This window comes from Diabrotica virgifera, chromosome 5 (assembly GCF_917563875.1).
Source record: "Diabrotica virgifera virgifera chromosome 5, PGI_DIABVI_V3a".
Classification (NCBI taxonomy): Eukaryota; Metazoa; Arthropoda; class Insecta; order Coleoptera; family Chrysomelidae; genus Diabrotica; species Diabrotica virgifera.
In genome coordinates, this window is record NC_065447.1 from 224,259,000 (window position 1) to 224,278,481 (window position 19,482).

The following is a 19,482-nucleotide window of genomic DNA, read 5'->3' on the forward strand; positions in this document are numbered from 1 at the left end:
CAAGACTCTTGCTGCAAGACCAAGACCGGGAGTGCAATACCAAGAACAAGACCAAGACCACGTGTATTGGTGCAAGACCAAGACTCTCTAAGTCTCGTCTTGGTCTTGCATTTGGGCAACACTAGTTTAAATACTTAGGTATAGAAACTATCAGGCTATGATGACTTTTAACCCATTCGTTGCCCATGGAAGATGATGGAACTTGGCTAGGAGCCATTTTGTTGTAACAACACCTGGCTGAAGTAACAATATCACTCGCTGGCATGTAAATGGCACCTGACTGACTGGCACATGATCGACTGCGAATGGAATAAGCAGATTTAAGAGAACAAACAATGAGAGCAACAAGTAGACCCGAATCAACAAAAACCTTAAGATTACTTGAAACTCATGAAATGAAGATATTTCGTGACATATCTAAAAAGACTCTTCTAGGCAGAGAAACAAATGAAATCACAAGGAATACTTGTGGTTTACTATTTTATTTGGGAATAAGCCACAATTTGAGTTTGAAATTCAATTTATTTGTTCTAAAGCTATTTTCCTCTGGGATCTTATCAGTGGCGGCCGGTCAGGGTCGGCAGTGCCGACCCACACATTTATATAGATAGATTTTTTTAATATTTGTATCTGTTAAGTAAAAAAAATCTGTCAGATAATACAGACTAAATTTTATTCACGGTTTTTAAAAGGATTTGATCAATCCGAGCGTTAAGTGATCCCTGCGCATAACAGACTTCTCAAAAAATGAATGATCCGAGCCATTCATCTCACTTTTCGGCTAGCCGTACCCAACTCATCCGTAGCTTGACGATTTACACGTAAAACTCAACGAAATAACAAGTCGATGAGCAAGCGAACATACATTCTCTCCGTAGGCATTAAGCGGCAGGTACGGCATATTTAAATCTGCCGGTCGGTGTTTCATTTGGCATCGCCAGATCGCAACGGCAGAAATTGTCAAAAATAATCACGCCGTTTTACGTCGTTTAATTGATATTGTAATTTTTTTAAGTTGTCAGGAATTATCATTTAGTGGACATGATGGATCGACGCATTTGTTAAAAATCAAAGTAATTATAGAGAAAATAATGAAATTGTTTTAGAAATATTTACTTTCTGATTCGAAGTGTATTCGTAATACAGAATGAACTAATACATATAATCAAATAGATACATTTTGAATAACGTTATTGAATCTGAAATTTAGAAAACCATTTGCTTTTCGCTGGAAGTAGATGAAACTTCCGATTATCATGTCATTCACAATTATCAATTATTGTTGTTCGATACGCGTTACGTGGTAATATTTATGAGAGGTTTTTAGGGTTTAGAGACGTGAGTAAAAGCAATAAGACAGAATATATTTTTGGTGTTTTAAAGAACAGATTAAAATTTTTTGATGTCAAAAATAAATTGGTAGGGCAAACTGGGGCAATCTTATGACGGCGTTGCTGTGATGTGTGGTGAATTGAATGGTCTCCGGTCAAAAGTTAAAACTACATATTGCATCACAAGCTTTATTTACTCACTATTATGCGCATATAATGAATTTAGTTTGGCATGATACGTGTAAAAAATAAAGAATATCGTCTTTTCTTGCCAGTTTAGCTCACCTAAACGGATTACTGCTTTAGAACAAATTTGTTTCGAAAAAAAAAGCGAACAGTTTGTCAGACGCGATGAAATTTTAAATTTCGGTTAGTTTTATCTAAGCAGATTATCTCTGGTAGTTTTAGTATCTGTAGCAGATTTTCGTGAACAGCTTTTGGAAGTTTTTGATTTTATTATCGAAGGCGACGATTTTGAAATTGGCGATACCTCGATCCGTGAAGCAATCGGTTTGAGAACTTTATTAAATAATTACTCTTTTAATATTCTTTTAAATATTTTTAAGACAGAGTTTGCCCAAGATATTCATTATTGTTCAAAATCAGGCAACTGACATTATTTATTCAAAAAATAGAATACGAAAGCTGGTGCAAAATCTCAGAGATTTTCGTAATAATAGTAGTTTCCAATATATAAGCAGTGACATTTTGGATTGGCTTGATATTTCCGAACCATCCCAAAAAAGACAATAACATGATACATATCTCGAAAAACGAGTAGGTATATCTTGAAATTTTGGATACCTACTAATATATGCAAATAGATACTCGTTTTTCGAATTTTGAAGATTTGCAAATTTTTGACCTCTTTGACGATTCAAAATTTAAAAGTTACCTTCGCCAAAGAATTTCCAAGATATTTATTATAACAAGTTAGGTACTTAAAAATTATGCCGATCCAAATATTTTCAGAAAGTGGGATAAGTTACAAAATATGTACGTATAATTCTATGTAGTAAGTACTGCAATTCATTATAACAAACTGTTCATCAATTTTCTTATCACCACTACCACCAATTTCTGCCTCAAATAAACGGGATTTATCTTGTCTCAAAAGAATCAACACGTTCTATTGTCGAAACACCATGAAACAAGAGAGAATGAATAAAAAAAAAACAACAAAATCTCCTATGATGATTTAAGCCTTTTAGTTTGATGGTATACCTATATGAGGAGACAAAAAAACCTTGCCGACCCTGTCTACAAGGCCACGAGCCGCCACTGGATCTTATGCTATGCAGTTTACTATTTTATTTGGAAATAAGCCACAATTTGAGTTTGAAATTCAATTTATTTGATGTTTCAACTTCCACTTCGGAAATTGATAGTAAAATAAATTGAAGAAGACAATATTTATAGTTGGGTGCTAAACAAGAAAAAAAAATGGAATAAACATATTAGCCGAATGGAATAAGGAAGAGTGGCGAGAAGCGCTCAAGATAAATAGCCAGCATGATGGAGAATTGTAGGCTGTCGGCCATCTCTTTAAATAAAATGAATAGAAAGAAAATACTACTATCAGTAAGTCAAGGACATATCAAGGATACTTCATTTATATTTTAAGAGAACATACATATAAAATCATAGTTTGGTGTCAACACTGAGACTAAACTAAATGTAAGACCAAATACTTACCATGTCGGGATTCGGGATAGTATCATATTTTTCCTGGTTTTTCTCATTATTTACTATTAACAGGATAATTTCACTGTCATCATTGCATGTGGTTGTATTTAAGAAAAATCACATGCGATGATTTTTCTGATGGGTATTCTCAAGTTAAAGTTGATTTCGTGTTATCAAATGAACTGTCTTCCGATAAAGCTGTCCCAGCAATGCAACTCAATAATATTGACAATATCATTTTAAAGCCACCTACTTTAAAATATATAATATATGTCTAAATTGTCAATATAAATGAGTCAGATAATAGTTATTTATGTACCAAGTCAGTAAAGTTACTCTTTATCGAACGAGTCTGATATTATGAGCAGAGCGAGAGTAGCGAGCGAGGTGAATAAAAGACGAGTTTGATAAAGAGTCTTTACTGACGTGGTGCATACAAAATTTTATCGACAAAAATTTGATATCGGTTTTAACACTTACGTACTACTTACAATTTACGAACTTTTTAAATTTTAGACGTCATAATAATTTCATGACAGTGATGTCAGATAACTTTTGCAAGATGGCCGCTTTCGATTTTTAATCAATAGTTATCAATATTGAATGATTACTAAATCGGTAAAGTTTTAATTTATTTTATATGAATATAATTACAAAATACTACAGAATTTAACTTTTTGACACCAATTTAATTGATAATATCGCAAATGGTGTACAATATTTTTAATAATTAAAGTAAATAAATTTTAAGATCACTTAAATACTCGCCATTCGATTACTGCCATCGACCACTTACATTCAATCTCGGTTAATTTGATTAATCGCTGCAGGTAAAGTAAAATTCTTCTTGCAGTACAATAAAGTGTTACTTTACTGCCGCAAATGAGGGCAAATGAGTACAATAATGAATGACTTTAGTGACGGTTGGCGATAAAATTAAATTATATTAGAAGAATTTTTTACAAAGTAACAAAAACAATTTTTTTTAATACATGAAGTTTTGTATTTTGAGAGCAATTTTCAAAATATCATTAACATACTGTATATTCAACCACTGGAGTGCTAATATTTGAATTTTACAGATCTATTTAAATAACTCATGATATAATTTTTTAACAAAATAGTGAATAAGACAATTTCTTCTAAGCAATTGCAAAAACAACATAAATAATGTTATAGAGTAGGATCTCAGGGCTGCCAGTTGTTCCTTATTTTCTCAGAAGTAAAATGTATAGAATACTGTATTATTAGTATACTGTATGTGTATGCTTACCTGTTAGTTTGGCTGATGGCCAATTCATAGGTACCAGATGATAATGGTAGGTAAAAACATTCCTAACTTTTCTTATCGTCTCATGTTTGATTTTTATATATCGACACCAATTCCAAAGTAGGTATAACAAGTCAAAAATCATTATTTACAAGAAAACAGTTTAACAACTTGAATTGTTACACTTTAGAACTAAAATAATTTCCGTTTTATGGCAAAATATATGTATGACATCTTCACAGAACGTTATTCTAGAGTTGTTACTCTCTGGAACTCATAAATATTGGTCATTCGAGCACTTTGCAATACATAACTGCAAATCACTCAAATTCAGATTTTTTACTCTTTGGAAATGGTGTATCGATATGATACTCAGGGAACTAATCCAATATTTTTTGTAAGCAGCCTGACCAAACAGAAGGGCCCCAAACATTCTGACAGACACATACAAAGGTTCGTTATAAATATGTATACAAGGGAACTTACTTTTCTTAAAGTCTCAGTGCTTTTTTTACATGTTTTACAAGATATTATTAAAAATTAATAATTAATAAGTATAGCCAGAATCAGGGAACTAAAGTTAATACCAAACGCTTCTTTCAGTGCATCATAGTTTGTTGAATTCTCTCTGAGGTGTAGTTGCATACTTTCACAATGTCAAGGAGTAAAATTACAATTATCATTCTAAGTTAGTATATTTCTATCGTTGACGCACTGAAAGAAGGGTTTAGCATGCACTTTAATTCAATAATTTTTCTAAGCAGCCAAACCAATCGAAAGGTCCAAACATTCCCCCAGACACACACAAATTCTCCCTATGTGTATCAATGCAAGGTCATTATTTGACAGATGCAAAGTGGCCTAATCCACAACCCACAATTTTACCAAAACGCTTGTATTACATTAAAGTTATCCCTTATTTAAGTATTTTCAGATGAAGAATGGCTCAAGTGACCAATACAACCAATGCAAGCAAAAGCAACCAATGTTTGAGCCACTCTGCATCTGAAAATACTTAAATAAGGGATAACTTCATGAAATAAAAGCGTTTTGGTAAAATTGTGGGTTGTGGGTTAGGTCACTTTGCATCTCATAGCGTCATTTGTCCACTTAAGTGTGAGTGAGATGTGATATATGAGAAAAACCAACACTCCTGATACTTTGTGAGTATCATTTTTTTTCTGGAACTAACTGTCTTGACATATATGTACCGTCACACTCTAATACAGTACAACCTGCCACATCTAGACCTGTCATATCCAGACGGTTCTGCCGTCCACATCTACCGAGCTGTTGGATAACGCACCCTCTCATCCTGACCCAAAAGATGGCGAAATAAAGTGTCTTTTTTGTCCCCAAATGTGACATCCCTTTGTCAGCCTATAGATCAAGATATTATAGAATCTATAAAACATGTCTGTCGACAAAAGTTATTGACAGCGTTGATTACTGGAATGTATGAAGGAGAAAACGTTTCAGAGACTTTAAAAGAAGTGGTCTTGATATCCGGATCGGTCTGTCGCCACATTGAGCCGGATATGGCAAGTTTTACTGTATATTAGGGTGCATCGAAAAAATAAAAGTTGGAAATGTTATATCTAATAGCGTGCAAAAGTTGCTAGTGTTATTTTTCAGCATATTAGCATTTTTAATTTTTTTTTCTAAGCGAATTTTTTGCCCCCCAACGACCTTGAATTTTATTATATATCTGATTTTTATGGAAATTTCAATTTATATTATTTGGAATAAAATATGTGCTAACTCGATCTAAGATCAATTAAAGAAAACTTAAAATGTTTTCAATTACACATTTAAACGATATTAAAAGTTTTATTTGTTTTTTTAGTCTCCCCAACCCCTTTGAAATGTCCCGCTTCGTGAATCCGTGCATGTAATTTTCACTTATGTTTGGTGCGCTGCCTTACTTTGTTATTATTGTTGTTTGTAAATTAAAAATTTTTAAAATAGATAAACCAGGACCATGGGAAATAAAATCAAGATGTACTGTGGACCGCCCCATTTTTGGGCAACCACCAAAAATATACCTGAAAATGTTTTCTTCTTCTTCTTAAAGTGCCGTCTCCTCAATGGAGGTTGGCTACTACAATTGCAAACTCTTCTCTGTCTTCAGCTGTTCTTATTAGCTGTTCAAAATTTAGCCCTGTCCATTGTCGGATATTTCTGAGCTACGATAGTCTTTTCACTATAAGTTGAGCATATTGGTACTTATTATTTCTCAGTATGTGGCCCAGGTATGATGTTTTTCTAACTTTCACTACATTGAAAAGTTCTCCTGCCTTGCCTTGAACAGGTTGCAATTAAATTGGAGGAAATATGGAAAAAGGCTTTAATTCCAATAATTTAAGAAGAAGAAGAAGAATTTATTCAAAATTAGGTAACCCTAATATACAGTTACAATTGAGATATTTTATAATATGTATATACAATTTAAATTATTTGACAATAGAAAAGTGTTATTAAAATACAATATCCAAGTCATAATAATAAAGACAAAACAAAAACAAAAAACACTTAAAATATTCCGTTACAATACAAGCATTAAAAATACTACATTACTCAAAATATTACATTAAACTACACGCAGTTAAAAACACATTTAGAAGCCACATGAGACATTAAATACGATTTGCAACATAATTCTTTAAATTTTTCCTATACATGTTAATTGAGGTCTTCAACTTGAGTTCCGTTGGCAACTTATTGAAATTATCAAAACCTTTATAGAGAAGTGAGTTCATAGCACCTGTAGTATTGGTTCTGCTGATGTAAATATTATCAGAATTTCTCGTAAAATAAGGGTGAATATCTGAATTGTAACTAACAAGATCGAGAAAATATTTAGGTGCCATTCCATGTACAATTCTAAAAATCAATATCATGGTCAAATAAAAAAGACGTTGCGATACAGAAAACCACTGCAAAGTATTCAACGTCAATGTGACAGGTGTTAATCTACTTGTACATAAAATGATCCTCATTCCACGATTCTGTAATTTTTGTAATTTGGCTAGTTGGTTAAGATTTAAAAGATATAAGATGGATGCACACAAATCAAAATGAGGTTGGATTATCGATTTATATATATACAGTGATCCTTGACTGAAGCAACAAATTCTTAGAAATTCTTGTAAAGAAATACAATTTGTTTGCGAGTTTTTTACACGTATATTCGAGATGCTTGTCGAATGATAGAGTATTATCTAATTGAAAACCAAGATATTTAATTTGTGTCACTAGTTCAATTGGTTCCCCATCAATGTTTAACATTATATTGTTAGTATTAAGACTCCTGTACTTAAATTTAGATGTAACTATCATGGCTTTTGTCTTACTTACGTTTAATTTAAGTTTATTAAGTTTTAAGTATTTAGACAGTGAACATAAAACGTGATTCATTTTGTCAACCGCCCCTTCAATAGAACTATCGCTACAAGCCAAAAGGGTATCATCAGCGAAAAAGTTAATAAATTCACAGTCCACAAACAAATTTATATCATTTAAATATAATATAAAAAGCAAGGGTCCAAGTACACTACCCTGCGGTACACCAACGTTATTACTGACAGTTTCGGATAATACATCAGAGATTTTTACTCTTTGCTTTCTGTCAGTTAAGAAGTTCCTTAGCCAATTCAGAACAGCTCCATTAATGCCATAGGTTTTTAGCTTATCCAATAAAATGTATCTATCAATAGTTTCAAACGCTCGTTTAAGATCTAGAAAAACTGCAACTGTATCATTATTTCTATCTATTTCTTGTTTAAATTTACATATTGAGAGTTGAACAGCCGCTTCACATGAATGATTCTTATGAAAACCGGATTGATGATTAATTAAAATATGGTTCAAATCTATGTGATCAAGAACTTGCTCGTATACAACCGTTTCCAATACTTTCTCCAAAGCCGGTAACATGTTGATAGGTCTAAATTCGCTCGACTTAATAGTATTTGTCACTTTAGGGATAGGAACAACTGTAATTATTTTTAAGTCAGATGGAACAATGCCACCATCTAGGGAAGTACTAATTAAATTTAAAATAACATGACCTATGGTTTCAAATACTTCTTTAATCATTTTACTACAAAGAACGTCTTGTGGATTGTACTTACTATCAAGAGAGTTAATGATGTGTCTTAGGTCATAAAGTGATATTAATTTAAATTTTGTAAAGGGCATATATAAATTACTATTAACGTTAATCCAAGAATCTTGTAATTCCATACTGTTAACTATATCCTCTATGCTATTAACATAATACACATTAAAATTGTTTGCAATGTCCACCTTATCATGACATACGCTTTTCTGACCATTAAACTCAAATTCTATATTATTTGGAAAATCCCGACCGTTCCTGTTAACTAATTTTTTTAAAGTCTTCCACATTAATTTAGAGTTATTTTTATTTCTGTCAATTTTATCAAAGTAGTATTGGTCCTTTTTGACTTTCAACACATTCACAACCTCATTTCTAAGTTTTTTAAAAGTTAACCAATTATTATCCCTCTCTTGACCCAAAGAATTCTTAAACACCTTGTAGCTGCTATCCCTAGCTCTTATTTTATTGGCTACTTCATTATCAAACCATGGCAAGTGACCCCTATGACTACATGTTTGGATGGGAGCTACATTATTTAATGTTCTACCACAAGTATCATGTAACCCTTGGTATAAAATATTTACATCAACATTATCCAAAGACCAACGGTATGAAATCAAATCAGTTTTAATTTTATTCATATTAGTACTACTTAAGTTCCTAAAAGATCTTGATAAATTAGTAAAGTTATTAATACAGTTTAAAAAATTCACTGAAATTACTGAATGATCGGTAATTGCAGGTGAAGAATGGACATCAGACACGCAATTATTTTGATTAACTAACACATAATCAAGAAGAGTTTTACTTACATTAGTAATTCTGGTGTGCTCAGCAGTTAGCTGGCTAATCCCATACATTGTTAGTATATTTTTAATTTTATTAGTATAAAAACTGTTGCTTAAGTAATCCAAATTAAAATCCCCTACCAAAATACATAAAGAATCAGATGCAAAAAGTTCACAAATATCAACAAATTTATCCAGAAATATTGCATCAGAGGAAGATGGAGAGAAGTACAGACAACCAACAACCACTAGAGACGAACCAATTGCTATTTTTATAAATTTGCACCAATAGTTTTCCTCCAGAGTAAAAGTTTTAAAAACAGAGTAGTGAAAACAGTTTTTTACATAGATATTAACACCACCAGTATGACTCGTCGAATCACATCATACTGCATTGTACCCCTCAATGTTAATTTCGACATCTTCAATGTCATTAGTTATTCTAGCTTCACTTACCAAGATTAATTTAGGATCATATGAAACCAAACATCCTTCAATTTGATCTTTATTGCATAGAAGACTTTGGGCATTTAAATATAATATATCAGTATTAAGACGTATACTAGGGTCATATTTTAGTTTTTTCTTCTAATAAGTCCATTATTATTAACAATAGTGGGTTTGTTATTAATGTATTTAATAGTTTTGGTATTATTCCCTGCTGCAGTGATGTTTTCAAGGTCTTTCTTTATTTTCTGGAAGTATTCTCTTTGAAGCTTAGTTTCATCTGCCGAAATTTTTACTCCAGGAACTTTAATCTCCTTTTTATTTTTTAATATTTGTTTAACATCTTCATTAGATTTTAAAATAACTTTTAACTGGCCGAGCTTTGTTGACAGTGAATTTACCAATGCGAAATACTTTTAGATTGTCTTTTTCTATTGAAAAATTTTCCAAAACCTTTTTAACCACTGCATTATCCTCTTTATTACGTTCGCTCTGAATGTTTTTGTTCGATTCATTGATGTTGTATATAATTATATTGTTTCCACAACTCCGAAATAACATTCTCCATACTACAATTATCAACAGTGTTTACCGGACTGGCAGTACTAGTGTTACGTTGATCTAATAATTTATTAAGATTTTCTTTCATCTCAGCAACCTCCTTAATAAGCATTGGAACTTTGTAAAAACCTTCCTCACAGGCATCACAATAAAATTTCAATTTTCGTTTGGTTTTTAACTGTAAGCACTTGATCTCTGATGCCGTTAGATCACCACATTCCATAGATAATAGATTTTTACAGCTATCACAGGAAAATATCTGATTCATATCAAAATCACCTTTACAATTGGAACACTTTTCCATTTTAATGACCGGACACCACTGGAGAAACTAGTTTAGAAAATCCAACAGAAGTAATTAGTTATCTTATCATCAATTAATAATAACTTGTTTTTCTTGAACAGGTTTAGAATCATAAATCACGCTTTAGTTACGTTATATGGCCTTATATGTCGTTAAAATACTAAACAATTTTTATACACAGATTCAGAATTTCAAACTCTATTTATTGATACTAAAATCACTTTTGTAACCCTTTGTAAACTGATATCTTTCATTCAAATACGATCTAACGTCGAAAGTGAACTTTAACATACAAGAATTATTCAGCTTTTAAAAGCCTGACAAATATATGAAACTTATGAAACCATTTAAGAACAGACAAAACAGTTAATTTTACAAAAATAAAATTCAATGCTTTAAGAACAAAACTAAAACTACATGTTTCGATCTTGCAGCATACAATTGCATGATTAATTGTCTTTGTAGCAAATTTTAAAAAGTGCCTCTTGATGAACGCGAATTTCTATTAAATCAAAGAGGTCCCAGAAAAATGGTGATAAACTCGATTAATAGGGAAAACAAAAAAAATATAATCAGAGAGAACAATGGTAAATGAAGAAAGTTACCGACGCAAAGACAAAACTTTAGCTCAAGTAAAAAACAGTACCAAGTTTTATGGTCAATCGATCGTGGAAGAACACATAACACTTGTGCATGGGCCAGGGTCCAAATATTTCGGATATGGGTATCCGCTCCCTGGTATATCAGAAAGTATCAAATCCAGCTATTGCATATGACGAAACAGTCGTAAATACTGGAGCTAAGGGTGATGTAATAAGGCTGTTAGAAGAACATCTTAAAAAACCGCTTCAGTGGTTTATGTCTGCGACATTCAAATGATCTACCCCTTGGACATCAAAAGAAGTTTGCCAGTGACCAAATCAAAAAACTTCTCAAACTTACAAACTTTCTCCTACAAAAATTTTGATTCAAACGACTACTTTGTGTTAATTAACTAACAATAATAACACCTTACAGAAGCACCTATATTCTCTAGATTTTCGATTGACAATCTGCGAGATTTTATTAAGAATCCTAACTTTTACCTTTTAACATTGAGATTGAGAAATATCGCTGCCACAAACAATGTGTAGAACGATGTGTCAAGCTTGTGACACAAGCTTCTCTAGCAGTTTGTGGAGCGTATTCAAGGGATGGATTTATAAAAACTCGAATTGATTCCAGAAAAACTATGTCTCACTTTAATGCTAAATCGGAAGACATCTTCGAATAGATTGCTTTTACCATATTTTTTTGTAATATTTATATACCTAATTTTGTACTTTGCTTTATGTTTATTTTAGTATTAAAAAACTTAAGTGACGTCAGGGAGACGGATAAGTTAGGCTATTTTGTTATAAAAAGAATGTATACTTTTCTTAAGTAAACTTTTTAATTGCCTTGTGAAACCAGAAAATATTTTCCAATTTAAACCAAATTTATTTATTCAAGTCATATAAGGTATTACATTTCCATTACAAAAAAAATTCGCATATTAATGTATTTTTTCTAATTATTAGCAGCCGCGGGGGGCAGAAAATATTTTTTTATTTCAACGCAATTTTACTAAACTATTACATAGTATGTTAGGCAACTTTTGTGAGCTATTACATTTTCGTTTCGAAATAAAAATTTGTTTCGCCTTAACTTTTTCCAAAGATATTTTCCAATTTCGAAAAAATTTTACCAAAATATTTAACAGTTGATTGGGCATCTTTTGTGAGGTATTACTTCTCCATCACAAAAAAAAAAATTTTATCGCCTTTTTCGATGCACCCTACTGTATTAGTCTGACATAAATGTGAAGTGAATCAGTAGTCTCGTAGTATTGATTATTAATATTTTCCAATACATAGTATGTAAAAATCAGCACTGAGACTTTAGGAAAAGTAAGTATGTACTATTGTATTCGCGGTGTGCAAGTACTTGGAAGGGAAACGAGAAACGACCATGCGCGAGTTGTGGAGGAATATTGCAACTATCTTAAATAATTCATATTGTCAATTGAAATTGTCAAATTGACGTATATTTCATACCTTCTGTTATTGAAGCAGAAAAATTATATATTGCTCCAGAATATTGATATGATATGCAATTATTATACAGGGTGTCCCGAAAAGATTGGTCATAAATTACACCACAGATTCTGGGGTCAAAAATAGGTTGATTGAACCTCACTTACCTATATACAATAGTGAACACAAAAAAAGTTACAGCCCTTTGAAGTTACAAAATGAAAATCGATTTTTTTCCATATCTCGAAAACTCTTAAAGATTTTTTATTGAAAATGGACATGGGGCATTCTTATGGCAGCAACATCTTAAAAAAAATTACAAGTGCAATTTGTGCATCCCATCAAAATTTTATGGGGGTTTTGTTCCCTTAAACCCCCCAAACTTTTGTGTACGTTCCAACTAAATTATTATTGTGGCACCATTAGTTAAACTCAATGTTTTTAAAACTTTTTTGCCTCTTAGTACTTTTTCGATAAGCCAGTGTTTATCGAGATATTTTGAATATTTGTCGAATCCACCATATATTTGTATACGGTTAAGTACGATTATAAGAGACCTGTTAATAATCTGAAAATTTATTTATAATTTACATTTTTCGGTAAATTTTGAAAAAGAAGCCAAATCTCAATAAAAGGGGACTTATCAAAAAAAAGACTAAGGGACAAAAAAGTTTTAAAAATACTGTGTTTAACTAACGGTACCACAATAAGTAGTTTAATTGGAACGTACACAAACATTTGGAGGGTTTAAAGGAACAAAACCCCCATAAAATTTTTATGTAAATATATTAAAAACGAAGCCGCATCTCGATAAAAACTGGCTTATAGAAAAAATACTAAGAGGCAAAAAAGTTTTAAAAACGTTGTGTTTAACTAATGGAATCACAATAATGAATTAATTTGAACGTACACAAAAGTTTGGGGGGGGGTTTAAGGGAACAAAACCCCCATAAAATTTTTATGGGGTGGACAAATTTTACTACAATTTTGTTTTAAGATGTTCCTGTCATAATAATGATACATGTCCATTTTCAATAAAAAATCTCTAATAGTTTTCGATATATTGAAAAAAATCAATTTTAATTTTGTAACTTCAAAGGGCTGTAACTTTTTTTATGAGCACATTTGTACTAAGGTAAGTTAGGTTTAATCGAACTATTTTTGACCCGAGAATGTGTGGTATAATTTATGACCAATCTTTTCGGGACACCCTGTATAAAGGTAAATTTAATTAATTGTATTTTGCTTGCACAACTGCATTTTAATAACTAATTTTATTTACTACATACAATTGTTTACGTTTGCATAACATAACCTGCATCTTATTTTTTCTTCTTATTATTTTTTTGGACTATGGCCTTGACAATTATCCAGCAACCAGGACTAATATAATTGGCCAATATAATTAAAAGTGCGAATAAAAGTACAGAGCGTAGAAATAGAGGTCGCTTTGCCGAACTTGCACGGTCCCAATACATATCACACACCTAGTTCAATAGTGCCACAAGTGCAAAACACAATATTCTCGAGAAATGAGCAAAACGTTCTGTAGCAAACGCGTTATGCCCTGTAAATAATTTATTTTGAGAATGACTGGCTTCAAAATTACAATTTAGGTAGCAAATTATACAGTTATTCGCTGGATCTTATTACAATTTATTAAAATTGTGAAGAAAGTCATTTATAAAACGATACCTAGGAGATACGGTGGCAATATAATGAAAAAATCAATTGATTTTTGCAGTTGTAGCCGTATTGAACAAATTGAATAATTACATCGGTTGTATTGTGACAGTGTATATTATCGCCACATCTCCCAGTTATGGCCATATTGCATTTTCAAAACCTCCAAAAACCCTACAGTGAAATACCGAAGTAACTTACTTTATACTTATCCAAAACAATATTTTAGTTCAGGCTGTATTGCATAAGACGGGGCATTATATAGGCAATATTTTATAGCCTTAACCCAAAATTCGAATTTTTTGCAGTTGTGGCACAAGAACTACACTAGGTTCGCTTTCAAGATGCAGTAGAAATAAACAAACCAAGACACGTTAAATGCTACTAGGAGCACTCCCAAATCATAATTTACAATGTATAAACTTTGGAAATCATGATTCGGTTGTGCTCCTAGTGGCATTTAACGTATCTTGGTTTGTTTATTTCTACTGCATCTTGAAAGCGAACCTAGTGTAGGTGTGCGATATATCCAACCTTTGTATGTGTCTGGCAGAATGTTTCAGCCTTCTGTTTGGTCTGGCTGCTTACAAAAATCACTGGATTAGTTCTCTGGAAAGTTAGGACCGTTTTTACCTAACATTAGCACCTGCTAACTATGAATTGGCACTTTATTTGTGAGAAAATAAGGAACATCTGGAGGCCCTGGGATCTTGGACCCTTATGTTTTGAATTAAAGAAGTTGAGCTGTTATTTAAAAATAGCTAAAATGTATAATTAGAAAACACTAGTTTAATATACTAACCCGGCATCTGCTGCTTTTCTCTTCCGTTTTTCCAAGGCCTCTTCCAACATTTTTTCAATTTCATCATCAGGAATATCAGAGTCGAAGTCTGCTGAGTTATCAGTGTCATCGTTTCCTTCAGTTTCATCCAAAATATGAAACTTATTAAGCTCGGCATTACCATTTTGTAAGTTTTTCCCAAAGAATGGGCAACTTGAGGAGTCTTGGCTTGCTTCTACACTTCCATTCATAGTGGTATTGATTTATAGAAATTTGATGTTTAGTCTCCACACGGTAACGATCAAAAGAATATTCCAACCAATTTCGAACAAAGAATTGAAATATTAATTGAATAGTACCGCGGAAAACAGTGAAATATTAAGGACACCTGAATGACCTGAAAAATGATTATTCAGCTTTTCCAATCAGTGGTACCACTACCCTATTCCTAGGGCATAAACCTTTAAAAACATGAAAGCATCGTTTTCATTTATATAAATACAACATTCTATGAAAATTAATTACACTAAAATTTAACACATTTCAACAACATAAGCATGCATAATAATTTTCCACCACATAATTTTCCAGGGACGCCAATGAGTAATGACAAATGACACTATGACACCATCCATCCATTTTTGCCAACATAAGCGAGAGAAAATGGGTGCGTTCGGACGACCACAGCGGCTGGACAGCTGAGCCAGCAGTAGCTGTCAGACGTCACCGCTGGAAGCCAGCCGCTGAGAGATTTACTAAGCTTTCCCTATTCGCCATGAGCCGATGGGTAGAGGGGATTTGACAGCTTTCGCCAGCGCTGTTAGTGGCAGTTTTGTGCATTTATCTGATAAATTCAAATGGCGCGCCATGGGTAGAGGAGAGGGGATTTGACGGTTTTCACCAGCGCTGTTAGTGCAGCGTTGCCACATTTAGTAGATTTCTACTTTTTTGGTAGATTTTTGATATATTTTAAAAAATTCTAGTAGGCAATATTTATTAGTAGATTTTTGGTATATTTCAACATTTTCTTATGACTAAAATAAAATTTGCTTTTTAATAGTATTTACCCCATTTCTAAATTAATTTTTAGACATTTTGTCACAATTTCCCAATGTCATTACCGAAAATAAGATTCAGTGGTGGGATTCTGTGTACAATTGCTAACACCGCCGACCGCTTTCTATCAATGTCAATATATTTGAATTTTTAGTTTTAATTCAAATATTTTCTTGTTTTACTAATAAGGGCCGGTTGTTCGAACGCTAATCAAAAATGATCATTATCAAATATTTAATTACTTTCACAACTGTCAATGTCAACTTTGATTGGGTTGCTGAAAACAATTTTATTGATTACAATTATGAAATTAATTAATCAATTATGTTAATAATTGTTATGTTAATTGATTAACTAATCTCATAATTATAATAAATTATGTTTTCAGCAACCCAACCAAAGTTGACATTGACAGTTGTGACAGTAATTAAATATTTGATAGTGATCAGTGTTGATTAGCGTTCGAACAACCGGCCCTAAGTGTCACTTCAGCATCAACTAGCAAAACTAGAAAATAATTCAATTAAAGCTAAAAATTCAAATATTTTCACGACATTTGACATCGATAGAAAGCGAAGTGCAGATATTAGTCCTGTCGCCAGGGGGGGTACAACGGCCTCCTGTATTCAGATGGACTTACCCAAGTTTTTTTTATATATTTTGATCCGTAGAATATGAATTTTTTGGGTAACAGTTGATCCGGATGTCGATAAGATTGTTATAAACAAAGAACTTGAGGAATTACTTACCAGCCATTTTTCGCAAAACAAAACATTTTTTTGTATTTTTTGGGCCATTCTAACCAAAAAATGTTCCTACAAATTTTTTCGTAGGATGCATAGTTTTCGAGATAAACGAGGTTGAACTTTCAAAAAATCGAAAAATTGCAATTTTTGAACCCGAATAACTTTTGATTAAAAAATAAAATAGCAATTCTGTTTACCGCATTTGAAAGTTCAAGTCAAATTATATCGGTTTTAGTTATTTGCATTGCTAAAAATTTATTATTTTATTGCTAAACCAAGCTACAAACACCTAGTGTTTGAGTGATGTTGTCAATGATTTCTCATTTAAAATCGAACGAGTAGGTAGAGTAGGTAAAAGTGCAGGCGAGGCGATTTCTACGTAACATGCGTTAAAACGCATGTATTAGGCACGGGAAACATTATGTGTTTATAGCTTTTTTTAACAATAAACAAATAAATTTTTAGCAATGGATATATTCAAAACCGATAGAATTTGTCTTGAACTTTCAAATGCGGTAAGCAGAATTGCTATTTTATTTTTTAATCAAAAGTTATTCGGGTTAAAAAATTGCAATTTTTCGATTTTTTGAAAGTTTAACCGCGTTTATCTTGAAAACTATGCATCCTACGAAAAAACTTGTAGGAACATTTTTTGATAAGAATGGCCCAAAAAATACAAAGGAATGTTTTGTTTTGAGAGAAATCGCTGTTATGTAATTCCTCAACTTCTTTGTTTATAACAATCTTATCGACATCCGGATCAACTGTTACCCAAAAAATTCGTGTTCTACGGGCCAAAATACATAAAAAAATCTTGGGTAAGTCCATCTGAATACAGGAGGCCGTTGTACCCCCCCCTGGCGACAGGACTATATCTACAGTGCACGGAATCTAGCCCCAGGACGTAGAAGATGAATATTAAACAGAAATGAATTAAACTGGATTCTGGTGTAACAAACTTGCAGATTTCAAGTAGCAGTGCAATCAGTACCTATTTCAGGTGTTATTGAAGAGTTCTGGTATTCGGTGAGCCTGATGTTAGAAGCTAACGATGGAAAACTAAAATATAATATATATTAGGTACATTCCATGTCAAATCACTCAGGCAAAAAATTTTGGATCTCCGATTTGTCTGAAAATTGGTATATAGCTTCTGCGGGACGTAAAAATAAGATAATTAAGGTCAAAAAATCTTCTTCTTCTTTTTTTCTCAAAATCGTATTTTATGCGATTTCACAGTGATTTGGTGTTTATTTAAACAAATTTGCATTTTCTGTCGTAAAGTATCAATGAAAAACATAATATTTTAATAGAAAGGACTCAAAAATGTCATCATATGGCATTATAACAAGTTATTTTGAATCAAAACAAGTTTTTGATCAAAATTTATAGTGTAAAAAATGTTAAAATACCGTTTTTTACATTTTCCTCCATTCCCAAAATACATCATCATTGATTTGTCTGAAAATTTGCCCACCGATAGCCAAAAGATAGGACTCTAAGTGGTTAGAAGGATTTGAATTATATTCCAATACCAAAAAAGTTACATGCAGTAATATCAGACTCAACAGTATATATTAGTCCAGTCGGGATAGCATTTGACCTTGAATGCCGAGCTGCCCAAAATTTTATTTTTCTGATCTTTAGGGGAGTCAATAGTAGCCTAAATTTAAAATCACGAATTAATTCCTCCGTTACGTTTGCCGCCATCTTGATTTTAAAGGAGAACCTGTTTTGCTCAATATCTCCGCCATTTTGAACTTTTCGACAAAAATGGTAGGAACTGAAATTGTTCCAAATAAATCATATTTACAATTATTACAATTTCTTTCTAACAATTTTTGTCGTGAAGTCGATATTTTTGAGTTAATTGTACTTACAGTAGATGCCTATATTTTTGACTATAATATTGCATGTAACTTTTTTCGTATTGTAATATATAATTCAAATCCTTTTCACCACTTAAAGTCCTATGTTTTGTCTATATGTGGGCAAATTTTCAGCCAAATCGATTTTGATGTATTTTGGGAATCGAGAAAAATGTAAAAAACGGTATTTTAACGTTTTCTACACTATAAAATTTGATCAAAAGCTTGTTTTGAATCAAAGTAACTTGTTATAATGACATTTTTGAGTCCCTTCTATTAAAATATTTTTTTTTCCATTGATACTTTACAATAGAAAATGCAAATTTGTCTAAATAAACACCAAATCACTGTAAAATCGCATAAAATAACATTTTGAGAAACAAACGAAGAAGAAGATTTTTTGACCTTAAATATCTTATTTTTACGTCCCGAAGAAGCTATATACCAATTTTCAGACAAATCGGAGGTCCAAAATTTTTTTTGCTCCAAAATTGAGTGATTTGAAATGGAATGACCCATTATAATATATATTATATAATATATATTATAATTATAATATATGTAACTTTGCAAAACAACAAATGTTGTGTTTGCGTGTTTCTAATGTAAAATGCGAAATAATTGTTTGAAGAATGTGATCCAGACATGCAGATGTTAAAATCAGTTGATGACAAAATATTATATACAAATATTAAATATGAAACTGATAAAAATTAATTATAGTTGGTCATTTTGTTCCCCAGTTAAAATATAAAAAAGTTTGGTTTTTGTTTACAAACAGTCA

At 32.0% G+C, this 19,482-nt stretch overlaps 1 protein-coding gene across 1 annotated transcript in view; it reads right to left on the reverse strand.

Annotated features, from left to right (window-relative positions):
- The window catches only part of LOC126884687 (microprocessor complex subunit DGCR8), a 91,429-nt gene extending 75,658 nt beyond the window's left edge, over window positions 1-15,771 (reverse strand). Inside the window, exon 1 of the mRNA XM_050650759.1 lies at window positions 15,050-15,771. Coding sequence (XP_050506716.1) covers window positions 15,050-15,279 — 230 coding nt within the window. The 5' untranslated portion in view covers window positions 15,280-15,771. The remainder of the gene's footprint in view (window positions 1-15,049) is intronic.
- Between the last annotated feature and the right edge of the window lie 3,711 nt (window positions 15,772-19,482).